The sequence below is a fragment of the Thunnus albacares genome, chromosome 1 (genome assembly GCF_914725855.1).
Source record: "Thunnus albacares chromosome 1, fThuAlb1.1, whole genome shotgun sequence".
Lineage (NCBI taxonomy): Eukaryota > Metazoa > Chordata > Actinopteri > Scombriformes > Scombridae > Thunnus > Thunnus albacares.
Window position 1 is genome coordinate 27,895,960 of NC_058106.1, and position 13,112 is coordinate 27,909,071.

General features: G+C 40.1%; 1 protein-coding gene across 12 annotated transcripts in view; it reads right to left on the reverse strand.

The window, feature by feature from the left end:
• Positions 1-13,112, reverse strand: part of baz2ba (bromodomain adjacent to zinc finger domain, 2Ba) — a 76,696-nt gene that overhangs the window by 10,863 nt on the left and 52,721 nt on the right. For 4 of the 12 annotated variants that reach the window (XM_044352745.1, XM_044352728.1, XM_044352762.1 and 1 more), the window contains 17 exons: positions 12,466-12,735; positions 10,652-10,712; positions 10,371-10,479; positions 9,461-9,562; positions 8,603-8,825; positions 7,863-7,955; positions 6,736-6,797; positions 6,386-6,451; positions 5,643-5,708; positions 5,306-5,350; positions 4,911-4,943; positions 2,937-3,002; positions 2,353-2,493; positions 1,546-1,800; positions 827-1,050; positions 372-446; positions 58-289 (listed from right to left, as the gene is read on the reverse strand). In XM_044352745.1, the coding sequence (XP_044208680.1) occupies positions 58-289; positions 372-446; positions 827-1,050; positions 1,546-1,800; positions 2,353-2,493; positions 2,937-3,002; positions 4,911-4,943; positions 5,306-5,350; positions 5,643-5,708; positions 6,386-6,451; positions 6,736-6,797; positions 7,863-7,955; positions 8,603-8,825; positions 9,461-9,562; positions 10,371-10,479; positions 10,652-10,712; positions 12,466-12,735 (2,123 nt within the window). The remainder of the gene's footprint in view (positions 1-57; positions 290-371; positions 447-826; positions 1,051-1,545; positions 1,801-2,352; positions 2,494-2,936; positions 3,003-4,910; positions 4,944-5,305; positions 5,351-5,642; positions 5,709-6,385; positions 6,452-6,735; positions 6,798-7,862; positions 7,956-8,602; positions 8,826-9,460; positions 9,563-10,370; positions 10,480-10,651; positions 10,713-12,465; positions 12,736-13,112) is intronic. The other 8 variants (XM_044352792.1, XM_044352770.1, XM_044352783.1 and 5 more) reach the window with 5 other exon arrangements.

Consider the following 13,112-nt stretch of genomic DNA (forward strand, 5'->3'; position numbering starts at 1 on the left):
TGAGCCACCCTCTTAGGTCAGCTTTGATAATAAATCCATAGACAAATCTTTTTTTACCTCATCATATAGCTCCACTTTTTTAACCTTCTTAATTTCTTCCTCCTCTTCATCATCCTCCTCCTCAGCCTGGTCATCACTGTCCTCATCGTCGTCATCATCATCCTCACTGTCTCCACCCAGTTTCCTCTTGCGTTTGACGGCAGATGAGGGAGTACCAATAGATTGGTTCTCTTCCACACCCGCACTTGCCTCCCTCTTCCCAGTGCGTTTGGCATGAATGGTCCTCAACCTTGATTAAACATGCACAGATTGAGCACAACAGTGTACAGGGAATTAAAACTTTTTTTTTTTTTTAATTAAAGTTAACTTACTTCTTGAGTTTTCCCTCCATAATAATCTTGTCCTTCCTCATGTTTGCCATCTGATCCAGGCTCTTGTCAATCTCACTGCAAGAAGAAATGCAATCCTGTCAGTTGCGCTTGTGCTTACAGTATGTAAATCCATATTTTTGGTATTTGGTATCAGAATCTAACAATACGTTAGCTCAGGGAGGCTGGAAACTATCTACAGCCAAAGTAAAAAGTTTAATAAGCTAACATCCTGGAGCACAAATTAATGAATTTAGTTAAAATCAAAAGGGCTCTACTGCTCACTACTACAGCTTTATTAAGTATGTGGTTGGCTGTTTGTGTGAATCCAGAGATAGAGGAAGTAATGTAGACCACTTTATAACCATCCAACAATATGTCACTGATGTAGAGTATATTAAGACACATACTCGACAGTGCTCAGTTAGACAGTTCCAGCTTTCAGCTGCTTCTCCTACCTGATAACAGCTTTGCTGCAGGCCAGCTCATTAGCCAGGAAACCCAGGATTGAGGCCTTCTGGGCAGGCGTGTGGGCCTGGAAGGCCTTGGTCTTCAAGCTGAGGGCCAGAGGGGCCAGTTCTGTATTGGCACAATGGGCCCCCATGTACATCTGTAGCACCTCGGACACATTATCCCTGTTAATGCCGACGTTGGTCAGGTGGTCCCCCAGCATGGTCTTTGTCTAGTAGAAAAGGAGAAGGGGATGAAGGGGGAAAGTTTATGAGCACCTCTTTGACACATTTAAGTTGATCTGACTTCTAAGGTAGTTACTTGTTGCTAACAGTGTAACATGTCAATGCATTTATTCACAGTAGTGGAATAACCACTAACTACAAAACAGCAATACCATAACAGAAATAACAAGCCAACATACAGTGCAGTGTAAGTTTGATCTGTACAGTTGTACCAGCAATACATTTGATTAAATTATATAAGGTGAAATTACTTATTTTGAAAAATATAACCTTTAAGAATAAATCAATGTCTGGTGCTTTGACAAGTAATAAGGTGCTCAAATGTAGATGGGTATTTTAAATATAACCACTGCATCATATTAAATGAGTTTATCATGTTTTGCATGTAAACATTATCCTTCACACCAATCTAAAACTAACAGATGGAACAAAAAGTGTCATATTTCCCTCTGAGGTGTAATACTTAAGGAAAAACAGCTCACCTTTTGTCCAGGTGGCAAACCAGGATCACAGACTGCAAGGGAAAGCAGTTTGACCAGAAGGTCTTGGACTTGGCCCATGCTGTCTCCCACATTGAGCAAACCCTCTTGTAGCATGCCCAAGGTGGGCACATCCACACTCAAGTCCAGCCCCAAAACCTTCCCGAAGCCTCGCAGGAACTGCATCAGCATCAAGCAGTCAGACACGGCACGTCCTGGTAGGATCAGCCCCGGGATTCGGGAAAAGTCAGGGAGAAGCTGGACAGAGAAAAGTGGGTAAAATTAGAATTGTTAGAAGTTTTTGTTGTTGGTGTTTTATATGTGTTACTGAGAGAGAAATACTATAGAAGGTAATTATTCAAACAACCACAGGAAATGGGATATATCACACATCTGTTGAATGTATTAAGGATGGTACTTTCCAATTTATAGTAATGACTGCTTATTTTTTACATTTGCAGTACTCTCCTTTAGCCACTTGGGGGCACCCACTTCCACAAATAAAAATGCTCACTGCCATGAGGTCTTATTAATTAATTATTAAGTAATGCCCCTAAAGAAAATGTTAAACTTACTATTTAATCATCATCATAATAATAAATTGATAGAAATTCTGTCTATGCCACCCTGTTTCCCTAAATCTACATATTTAATAGCATTTCAATGCAAACAACAAATAATCTAGCGTACATCACACAGAAGAAAGAATTGAATAGAAACACTGCTTTAAAAAGTACAATATTTTCTTTATACTCAATAGCACCGAACAACACTCTCAGCACTGACCGAATGAACTCATGTCTCAGCTACCTTATGATCAGACAGACACATGTCTTCATTTGGCTTCTTCAGTTCTCTCGCTATCTCCAGCTCCAGCCTGCGTTGCTCCAATTTACGCTCTTTGTTCAGGCGCTTCTCATCCCTTTTTTCCTGCCGCAAGCGTTCACGCTCCTAGAGAGTCCAAAATTCAAGGGAGCATTAGGGGGAAAAGCGTGTGTATACATTTGTGTGTATGTATGTATGCATGCATGCATGTGTGTGTCTGTGTGTGAAAACAGACAAGAAGGTTTACTTGACTTTGCTGAGCTGTATTAGAATTCAGCCTAATGCTGCTATGCATTCAAAGGAAAAGTGCTCGAGGGCCAGAATCTTTTGACTTGGTAAGTGTGTAGAAAAAAAAATGAATGGAGGGAAAGAGTGCACAAAAAGGAGAGAAAGCGGGAATCCATCCAGGGAATAATGACTTAGGCTCTTTTTATGGAGTGGACTGTGTTGTTTGTGTGTGTGTGTCTGTGTCTGTGTCTGTGTGTGTGTGTGTGTGTGTGTGTGTGTGTGTGTGTGTGTGTATGTGTGTGTGTTGTGTGTCCGCATGTATTTGTGCACATATGGACTACCTCTGCTTTCTTGCGAGCCTCAACAGCCTTCATCAGCATTACATGTTGCCTCCTCCTCTCTCTCTCCTAGAGTGGCAAAAAACAGAGACACATTAACAAGCACACGTTGTACATACACTCGTCAAGGTCAACTAAATTTAGTATGTATTAATGTAAAATTGTGATGCACTAAATTCAATAGAGGCACCATACTTGGAACAAACACAAAACGATGCTTCACATGTATACACTTTCACATGTATGGTGGAAGCATAAGTGAAGAGTACAGTAGTACAATGACAACCAAAAAGCAACACATAGATGCGATACAAAGTAGATGTGATGACAGGCTCAAAAAAGAGAAGCAGCTGGAATCAGTGACGGCGCCTCTAAACTAAAGCTGACACAACAAAAGCAACAAAATACTGGTTGCAAGAAGTCTTACTGACATGCCACATTGGCATTACGATCAAAATAATAAATTCTATTACATGAGTCAATGCTAATGTTTATTTGACACATCACTAATAATATTTGGTGAGGGGACGACAAAGAGGAATGAATGGTTAAGAGAAGCTACAAACAGAGCAGTTCCACTTCAGTGGTTTTGGCAGCTTAAGTATTAGCACAGTATGTGACTGCTGAGGATGAGACATCTATGTTGTTCTTTGGTGCATGATACACAGTCTACTGCAAAAGGGCACAGGAATCACTGGTGACTGACTATCATTTTATTTGATCTCTAGGTTTCCCGCTCCATCGTATCAGGCTGTCATTCCCTCTGTGATCCACCAGAAAGACACAATTGCCACTATTAGGGCTTGCCAAGGACATTTCCAGCACCTAGTGACTAAAATGGGCTGTTTGTGAGGATCGTTTTGTCATTGTGATAAACAAAATAGGCTGGATGCCAGGCACTCTGCTACAATATTTCTATGTCCTTACTGGTTGATTTATCTTCAAATGGAAAACTTCAAAAAGGACAAGTTCAAAAATGACATAAAGCCTGTGGCATTCAGCATTTTGTAGCTTTTCATTTCATCAAAAACATTGCATGTGCTAAAGGTTATTATGATAATAAGGTACAATGCATCAAATTCAGTACAACTGCATGTTGACAGTCTTAAATACCAGGATTATTTCATGTATCTCAATTTGCCCCCCTTCATTGTGCCGCAAGTGAAGGTACAAGGGGTTGATTCAACAATCGGCTCAGAGTTCACTGTGAAACAGATAGGCAGACCTTTAGATTCAGCTGCGACTGTGTATGAGTGAGAAGGGCTACAAGCAGGACAGCCAGGCCAAAATAAAATGCCACACAGAACCATATTTGTCCCCATGGTGGAATTGATTATATTGTTGTTTTACACTCTGTCAGAACTATTTTCAACCAAAGGTTGTGTTGTACCCTCATCAAACAAGGGGGAAAATCTGACTGGAAGCGTCTCCACCATAAAGACAAAATGATTCTCAGTAGCTCTTTTCATTCTTTGTGCAGAATACAGGAACAGTGAATGACAGAGGCTGGGATGGGGCAGGTTAAAGTCCAGCACTCTGTGGACTGCAGAACAGATGCATGGACGAACAGACACAAGCTCAATGTCTGGGCCGAATCGTCAAGCACTCATGGGTAACACAGGCTACTCCAATGCAACAGTTAGACGATGTATGTGATGGATGGAAACTCCTCGAGTGCACTTTCAGACAGTGAGTGTGGATTGGCTAGCAATCGTTGCAATGCATTTTGAGTAGAGAGGGGAGGATGGGGGAGGGGGACAGAAGCTGCCTGGCCACCGTGACAGGGTCAGTTGTCCCTCAGGACGAGCAGATGGAGGCAGCATACTGACTCTTTTTCTCTTTTGTTGGTTTTGCTGGAAAGCCATGCAGAAGAATGTAGTATGACAGCAGCCAGTGCTACACTTAATGCATTGCTATGACAACCATAACACAACCAGTTACACGATGCAGGTGTTAGATGTACAAAAATAAACATACCCATACCATATCTAGTCTATGCCTCTCCAACTCCTGGCAGAGAGAGTTGGCAAAATATTATGGAACAGAAGTAATATCCAATACCAATAAGCATGGGGTTTAATAAAGAGAAATATTGAAGACTTTCATTAAGTTGATGTTTGCTAATTAACCACTTGCACACCCACATTTATATAAACTCGCACATGCCTACATTTAAATGCACATAGATGCACAAATATACTTGTACACACACACACACACACACACACGCACACACACATACAGTCACAATCATCCCAATAAGTAACTTAAGTAACTGCAAATTCTCATTCAAGGGAAGTTTGAGGTAAATGGTTTTATTCAGCAGTAACTATTATGTTTAAAAGGCTGAGCAAGTTGTAGCGAATGCCTACCTGGTGTTTCAGAATCTCTGCCTGCTGTCTCCTCAATTCTTTCTCCTTGAAGGCAAGAAAGAGAGGATGAGGGGAAAATCAATATGCTTCCATAGTGCCAATATCATGAATATCACCACAGACTGATGGAATTTCAGCCCATTTCAAAGAGCCGCTCTAAATTTTATTGCCAGCTACTTCTTAAGTGGAAAAAAGCCCCATCTCTTGGTAAATATCAAATGTTTGAATTCATGTGATTTTTGAGTAATACCACATGGTCCTAATGTACATGTATGAGTATTATAATACCTGCCATTTTACATCTGTTTCAGGGGTTTTATTAAAAACATAAACATACCTTTATCCGTTTTTCAGCCTCCATTATTTTGGCATTGGCGGCTTCTTCCTTCTTTCTTCGTTTTGCCTATGAATAAAGATTAAGGTCAAGAATCATAGAGACAGACATATATCAATCAGTCTTGGATGAGGGCTTTGCTGCACTTTAACTGATTGTTTTGCAGTTTTCTGGTTTGAGCGAAGATTTCATGCTCCTGAATGCCAGTCAAATTTGTAAAACACAGCGAATGAATAATGTATCTCTTTAACACGTAATTGTGAAAATGTTGAAGCCTCCCGTTAAGAGTGGCTTGCCAACCGTGTCAACTCAAAATTGATTTAGTCCTGCTAAAACACTTTGAAGCTCCTACAGTATAATTGTGTGTGCCTGGGTATGTGTGTCTGTGGATGCGCATGCATCTTTGCATGTGTGTTTGTGTGTGTGGAAAACAGCACCTTTTTTTTTTTCCTCGACCCACTTATGCTAAACTGTTACTGTTGTCTGATGAAAAAAATACTTTTCTGTCCAATTTAAATAAGGTCTGAAGAGGCAGCAACAGCCATTTTAATATTCAACAGCCGTCAACCAAGACCAATTTAGCATTAGTTCCATGTGGAATTATGCCTAAGAAGACGCAACTCCTCCAATGCATGCTGCTGTTCAGTAATGAGCTTTAGGAAGATTAAAACACTATAGACTGAGGGGCTGTAGCTATCCAGGAATGTTCTGCTTAATCAGAGGTGCTGTTGGATCAGATTCTGTACCTCCAAAATTTGCTGCGCCCTGAGTTCCTTCTCCATCCGAATTTGCTGAATACGCTTGATCTTTTCCTGTTAAAAAAAAAAAAAACATAATCTCTTAATATTTTAGACATTGGAAAACATCCTTAGATGAAACCACTTTCCAATCACTCTGTTCCAGCTGGGGTGGGCTAAGAGACACGACAATGAGTTTAGTACTAGCAGTAATGATGATGATTGAAAAGCAAAAGCATCAAAAAATAAGCATTCAGCATTTCCTGTAGTGCACACAGGGATGACGTGTGTCAGGACACTTTAGATAAGGAGAAAGGAAAGAAAAAGATTTGTCAGCACACACAGTAAAGCAGACCCACCTGCTGCTTGAGGATCTTGATCTGCTCTTTCTGCTTCCTTCTCTCTTCCGCTGCCATGATAGCTACAAGAGTCAATTCAGTTTTACATTAGTATCCACAAAAATGACCTACAAAGCAGGGATATCAACTGTATTCATGTCACAGATGATTACAGTTGTTGAGCTTTATTTATTCTGGAGGTCTCACTGAGCTCAAGGTGTATTTTACACGAGAGGCCGAGAAATTTAGAGAACTAGATCACAACTAAGGTAAGTCATCATAACACATAAAACACATTACTACTACTTTACTACTTCCAAGTAGTAAAGTGTTTAGTACAGAACAGAAATATGAGTTAAACCAACTATTTATCATCAAAACACATAAAACACAACTTATCTAAAAAAAAATGTTGAGATTGACAGTGTAAAAAGCTTTAGACAGATCAACAAGGAATGCTGCACACTATTGATTTTTATCAAGTTAACAATGTCATCCACAACAGTAGCTGCAGCAGTTATCACACTTTGACCAGGTCTAAACCCAGACTGCTATGGCTGGAGGACATTATTAACCTTCATGAAGGCACAGAGTTGTGAGCTGACCAGTGATTCTAGGATTTTAGACAGACAGGACATCTAAGATACAGGCAGATAGTTTTTGTTACCAGATTTATGCAATTGAACCATCTGAGCATCTTTTTCTTTACCAGCTATAAAAGCTAAATTAAAATGTGTTGTAATAGCAGGGTTACTCTGATGTCGAAAGCACAGATGATAATTGTTTTCCCTGGCAGACTGTATATTTTAATAAGTCAGTGCATTATACATTTCTGAATATATTGCAGGTCTGAGAGAAGAAATTTGGTTCTGGTTTCCATCTGATGACCAAACTCTTGAAATGACATTGTATATATGTAAAAAATTAAAAGGTATTAGTATTCTGAAACCAGAATTATTCATTCACACCAGCAATAAAGATTAGTGCATAAGAATATTAAAGCATCACTATTGGACCTACAGGGGCAAACGGTGGGGCTGGTCTTTATTACATGCATTCAGATCACTGACTAACCGATTAACCAGCACTGCCTCGCTTCCAGCCCTGTGCTCTTGTTAACGGCACTAAAAAAAAAAAAAAGAGTTTACCTTGCTGTTTCCGGGCTTCTTTGGCTGCACGTGCCAGTGCCTGCTTTTCCAGTTTTCTCATCAGTTTCATCTGGGCTGCCTGTCGGGCTATTTCTGCACAGCGAGGGAAGAAAGGCCTTGTCAATGGGAAATTTCGGGAGAATACCTAAATGCTGCTGTAACCTGATATGGCATGTTTGACTGAGATCATCCTTTATGTTTTGTATAATTTACATAAAAACTTGAGATAGGTATTTAAAACCAATTATTTATTTTTCCCAAATGAAAAATGCATGCAATTTTTCTACTGATATTTTTCAAAATCAAGTTATAAGTGATTAAAATATTTTTTACGAGGCTACAACTGTCTATGTAATTCTGCCAGAGGGCTCTGGTGCCATAAAAGATGCTTTCACTTTGTAATCATCCTCCAACATCTGCAGTTATGTTATTATCAAAGCTAAAAGCTCAGCATAGGCAAACATCAAGAAAGACAACTTAATAATGCCCCATGATAACAACTCTGAATCATCCTGACATGTATCTGGCTATTTCTACTCATGAAATAGATGTTTTTTGTAGTACACAAGAATGACAGAAAAAAAAAGATTTTTCCATATATTTACAGTAGAAATATTAAATACACAAATTAACTATTTCTGAATCTGTTCTTTGGCCTCTGCTACGTATATAATGGCTGGTTGATTAATGGAACATACACTTATGATAAACATATTTCAAGGCTCATTTCCTCTGCTAACCTTGAGCCTCTAGTTTGCGCAGAAGTTTGACCTCACTGGGACTGGGGCCCTCCGGCACCAGTGGATCACCCACATTAGGGGGTCGCCCCTTCCTCCGTCGACTACCTTTGCCACCTTCGCTCACTGATTGACGCTCTGAATTTGGGGGGCGACCCCTCCGACCTTCCATCGCCAAAATGCGAGGAATGACTTCCTCTTCCTTCAACAGGCTCCACTGTAAACCCTGGAGAAAGAAAAAAAAAGTAGACATGGAGAGATTGGGGGGGAGGAGAGGGGGTTGGGGAAGCAACAGTGAATGACTTGTTGACATATAGTACAACACTTGTGACAAAGAACAATTTAATCATTAGCTAGACTCTAATCTGGGTGTATTCAAAAGAGAGTAATAAAGTTATTCTGCAGTTTTTTTTATTATGTATCATTATATTTTCTATAACACACAGTAAAAAGCTGGCTAAACAATAAATTAAATAAGAAATACTCATTTACTGATCATCTATTTTAGGTTTTATCTAATCTGTTTTTCTTGCCCCTCAGCACTGTATGTATTTATTCTGTTTCCTCTACTCTGCTTCCAATAATACACAACTATCTATTTTCTAGTTTATCTCTTTGTATCACAGACATATAACATGGCAAATATCACTGGTCACCTGTGGAAGTAATGTCAGCTGATTATTACATTTCTCCATGCACAGTGAGAGGTCTATGAACTAGAACTACTGAGGGTTTTGGTTGATTCCTATCCATGCCCTGACAGTGACTGCTGCATGAAGCTTTGCCTGCCGCTAGATGAAAAGATGAACAGGGATCAGGGAGAGAGAGAGAGAGAGAGAGAGAGAGATGAAAGGCAGTCACCTGGGGTCCTTCTCTGGCTTCATAGAAGTCACCAACCCTTATCTTTGCACTGAAGCTAAAATTATCACGCGTGATGCCACTTATTCCATTTCTGGATAGATACTATAGAAGAGAAAATAATAATGGCGTTGGTTTAGGCAGAAAAAAAAGTTAAATTAGCGACATTGAAAAGCAACTGGGAGGCACTAGATTGGAGGGAGTCTAAGGTTACAGTGTGCATCTGTGCAGTGCTGCTAATCATTATAAAAGCCAGGGGACAAAAAAAAGAGCAAAAGCTCTCAGGGAAGAAAAACGGTTCTGACCTTGGGGTGCACAATTCAGGCCCTTTCTTATTTATCCATGGCCATGCTAGGCTTTTTACCGCCTACTGACTGACTAGCAGTGAGTGAATGATACTGAGTAGATCGTTTTCTGTTTGGACTACTGCACTCAAAGGCAGTTGTGACAATCAGTGTATGAAGCAAACAAAGATTATAGACTATCTGTAATATACTGTGCAAATGGGGCTGAAGCTGTGCATCCCAACACTAACCATTAATCATTTTTGGGGGAGGGAGAGGTGAAAAAAGTGGCACAAGAAGTGAATCTAAGAATATCATCTCTCACTATTAGGGTCACAGAAAGCAGGGTGGGGGTAGGGGTGGGGGTGGGGGTGGGGGCGGAGTGCAGCTGGAGCAAAAGCAGAGATAATATTAAACAAATCCTGATACACAAGCATTTGTTTGAGCAATGTGTATGGGCAGTGTTGTAATCGTTAGTAGACATAACTTCCACCCACAATGGCGTGATTTTGTCTTCCTGCCGATTTCCCACCCTGTTACAAACTCAACTGCCCATTTATTTTGCCTCAAAACATATGCCTCTGTATCACGGCTGTAGATAATGCTGCAGTGCAGCTACACCGAGGTACCTTCATCACATCTGGGTACTGCCTTAGTTTCTTGCCGCACGGGGCGTAGTACGCCACCTCGCCCTGCGGCCGCCCAGCCGCTGTTTTGACTCTTGTTTCTCTCCGCCACCTGGGATTTTAAGAATGAAAAAACAGCAAAGTTGTTCATGAAGAACAATGTGAGTAATACATGTGAGAGCATGGGTGGATATGGGCATACAAGTGACAAAGATTTTCAACACAGTCAGAAGTGAAGCACTTCATAAGCCAGAGCTTTATTTCTCTCAGCCTCTTGTACATACCCCAACTCCAGAGGTATCATCAACTCCTTCTCATCCATCACCCTCTTCCTCTTCCCTAAGCCTGTGGAGAGACAGAGTTCAGCCATCAATTTGACAGCAAAACCCATGACTGAAAACCTCACACGTACAGTAACTGTAGTCAAACCCTGTGAACTTACTGTAATCATACCAGGCGGGTACCCTATAAAACCCTTTTCAGACATGGAATATGTCATGTTGCTGGCTTCATCTACTTGTTAAAGCGATGGCTTTTTATCATTCAGCCATAGGTGTCTTTTTCCTTAATGCCTCTTACGACTAAATTCAGAAAAGACAGAACAGAGCTGCATGCTTGTGTGATATTTGCACCTGGTGCACAAGAGGGAACAGAGAGAGAGAGAGAGAGATAAAATGCTATGATTCGGAGGATGTAGACTGGGTTTTGGTCTCTCTCAGGCTGCATCACTGATGGATTTTAAAACTTTTTTTTTTCATTGAAGTCTTAATTAATGACCATTGTAAACACAGGGGACGCTTGCCACCGCCCCTCATAATGAATCCACTGATACATTTTTGCATCAATTTTACCATTTAATGTTATTCGAGAGCAAACTCTGACGCCTGTTTTATAATGCACAAGCACTGAATGAGAGGACATTAAGTTAGCACTCCTATTAGCTCACTTCTGTATGTTTTGTTGGGGATTAATTTATTCATCCATGCAGTTAGCATGAATGATGATTGAAAATACAAGGATAGAGTCCTGTTATTATTCTGGTTGTTCAAGTTGTTTTTTTTAACCTATTCAGCCCCAGTAGCTCCTCAAGTTTCATAGTAGTATGACACAGATTTTACTTCATTCAAAGGAGATGCAGATAGAGATAATACATTTTTTTACCGTGATCTTTAGACACACATTTCTCTCTCTCCCTTTTTCTCTCACTGTACATGTTTTACCTGTTGTGCTACTGTAGTCTTTACGTTAATCTGACAACAACCAGTTCAGACTTGTGCTGTGTTCAAAGTGTTATGGAAATGTTACTACAGACATGGACTAAGTAGCCTGAAAGAGGCTTCACACGTTTACATTGGCAATCCAAACCTACATTTACCAGCACCATGTGATCACCACCATGATTAAATCATAAAACTAAAATACCATCCATGATGAACATAAAAGTGTATTTACACCACATGGTATTGTCTAATGACCAATATCCACTTAAAAAAGCAGAAGAGAAAAGAAAATTACCTACAGCAAGGGGAAAGACAGGAATGTCTGCTTGGAACATTCCTGGCAAGCTACACATATGTCCTGTTTTTTTTCTGATCTGGGTATTCTCTTTGCATTGATAGTGCTGTGCCAAACCAGTTGTCAGGGCTCTTAGGCATGCCTCTACAGGATCTCGGAGCTCTGGTTAGATCATGACAACCAACGGCCCTCTTCCTGCCTCTCTAAAAAGTAACAATTGCTCTTCACAATTATCTGAGGATGATGGGATATTCTGTTATTCAAGAGCAGAGGCTAGCCTTTAGTAAACAAAGCCTGCCCTCTGCAGTATACTATAGCTTGCTTTGTGGTATTGTATATGGCTTTGTGATGAAAGCAAACATCTGCTGCTCACAATAAGACAGTGAGAGGTACAGCAGTAACAGCACTGGACACATTTAACCAAATAACCAAAATTTAAGTTTAGCGCTTATAACTTCTCATACATAATTATAAATGCGCTCTCTTTTGCTGCACATCAAAACAAAGACTTATTTTCAGAACTTTTTCCAGCATGAGGTCCCATGAAAACCACCTTTCTGCATCATATTTTTAAACACATTACCTAACGGTGAGGCTAGAGTGTAGGAGGAAGAGCCTGGAGAGCTGTGATAGGCCAAGGCACTGGAGCTGGTGACAATGGTGGGAGTCTTGATGACCTGTAGGTTGAGAGGGGAGCAGCTGGTGGCTGTGTGATTAGTTGAGGTGTTCAGTAGTTCTGGGCCTTTGGTTAGCCTGCAGGGTGTCATCTCCTTCTTGGATGATCCAGACGGCAGCAGCTTAAGCTCCTTCACTTTCTTCCCAGAGATGTCACTGTCTGAGTTGCTATCAGACTCTAAAATATGAAACCAGGACACAAAGTAGCTAAGGAGCTGATAGTTTAAAATTAATGAGGTATCAATTCACCAAAACAAATGGCGATTGAATTAATTTTTTATTTTTTTTGCAGGTTGTATTCCAAGGATTTAAAACAGATTTCTTAAATAACACTATGCAGTTACAGTTTCTCAATTGTGAGGATTTGCTACTTTTCTTCGTCTTATGTGCTAATAAACCAAATATTTTGAAATTGCGGACTGTTTGTCAGACATAACATGCAATTTAATTACGTCACCTTGAGTTTAGGAAATTGTGATCAACATTTTATTAACACAATAATTAATGAATTAAATTGTAAAATTATCCCAAAGTGATGAAAATAATAATTAGTCG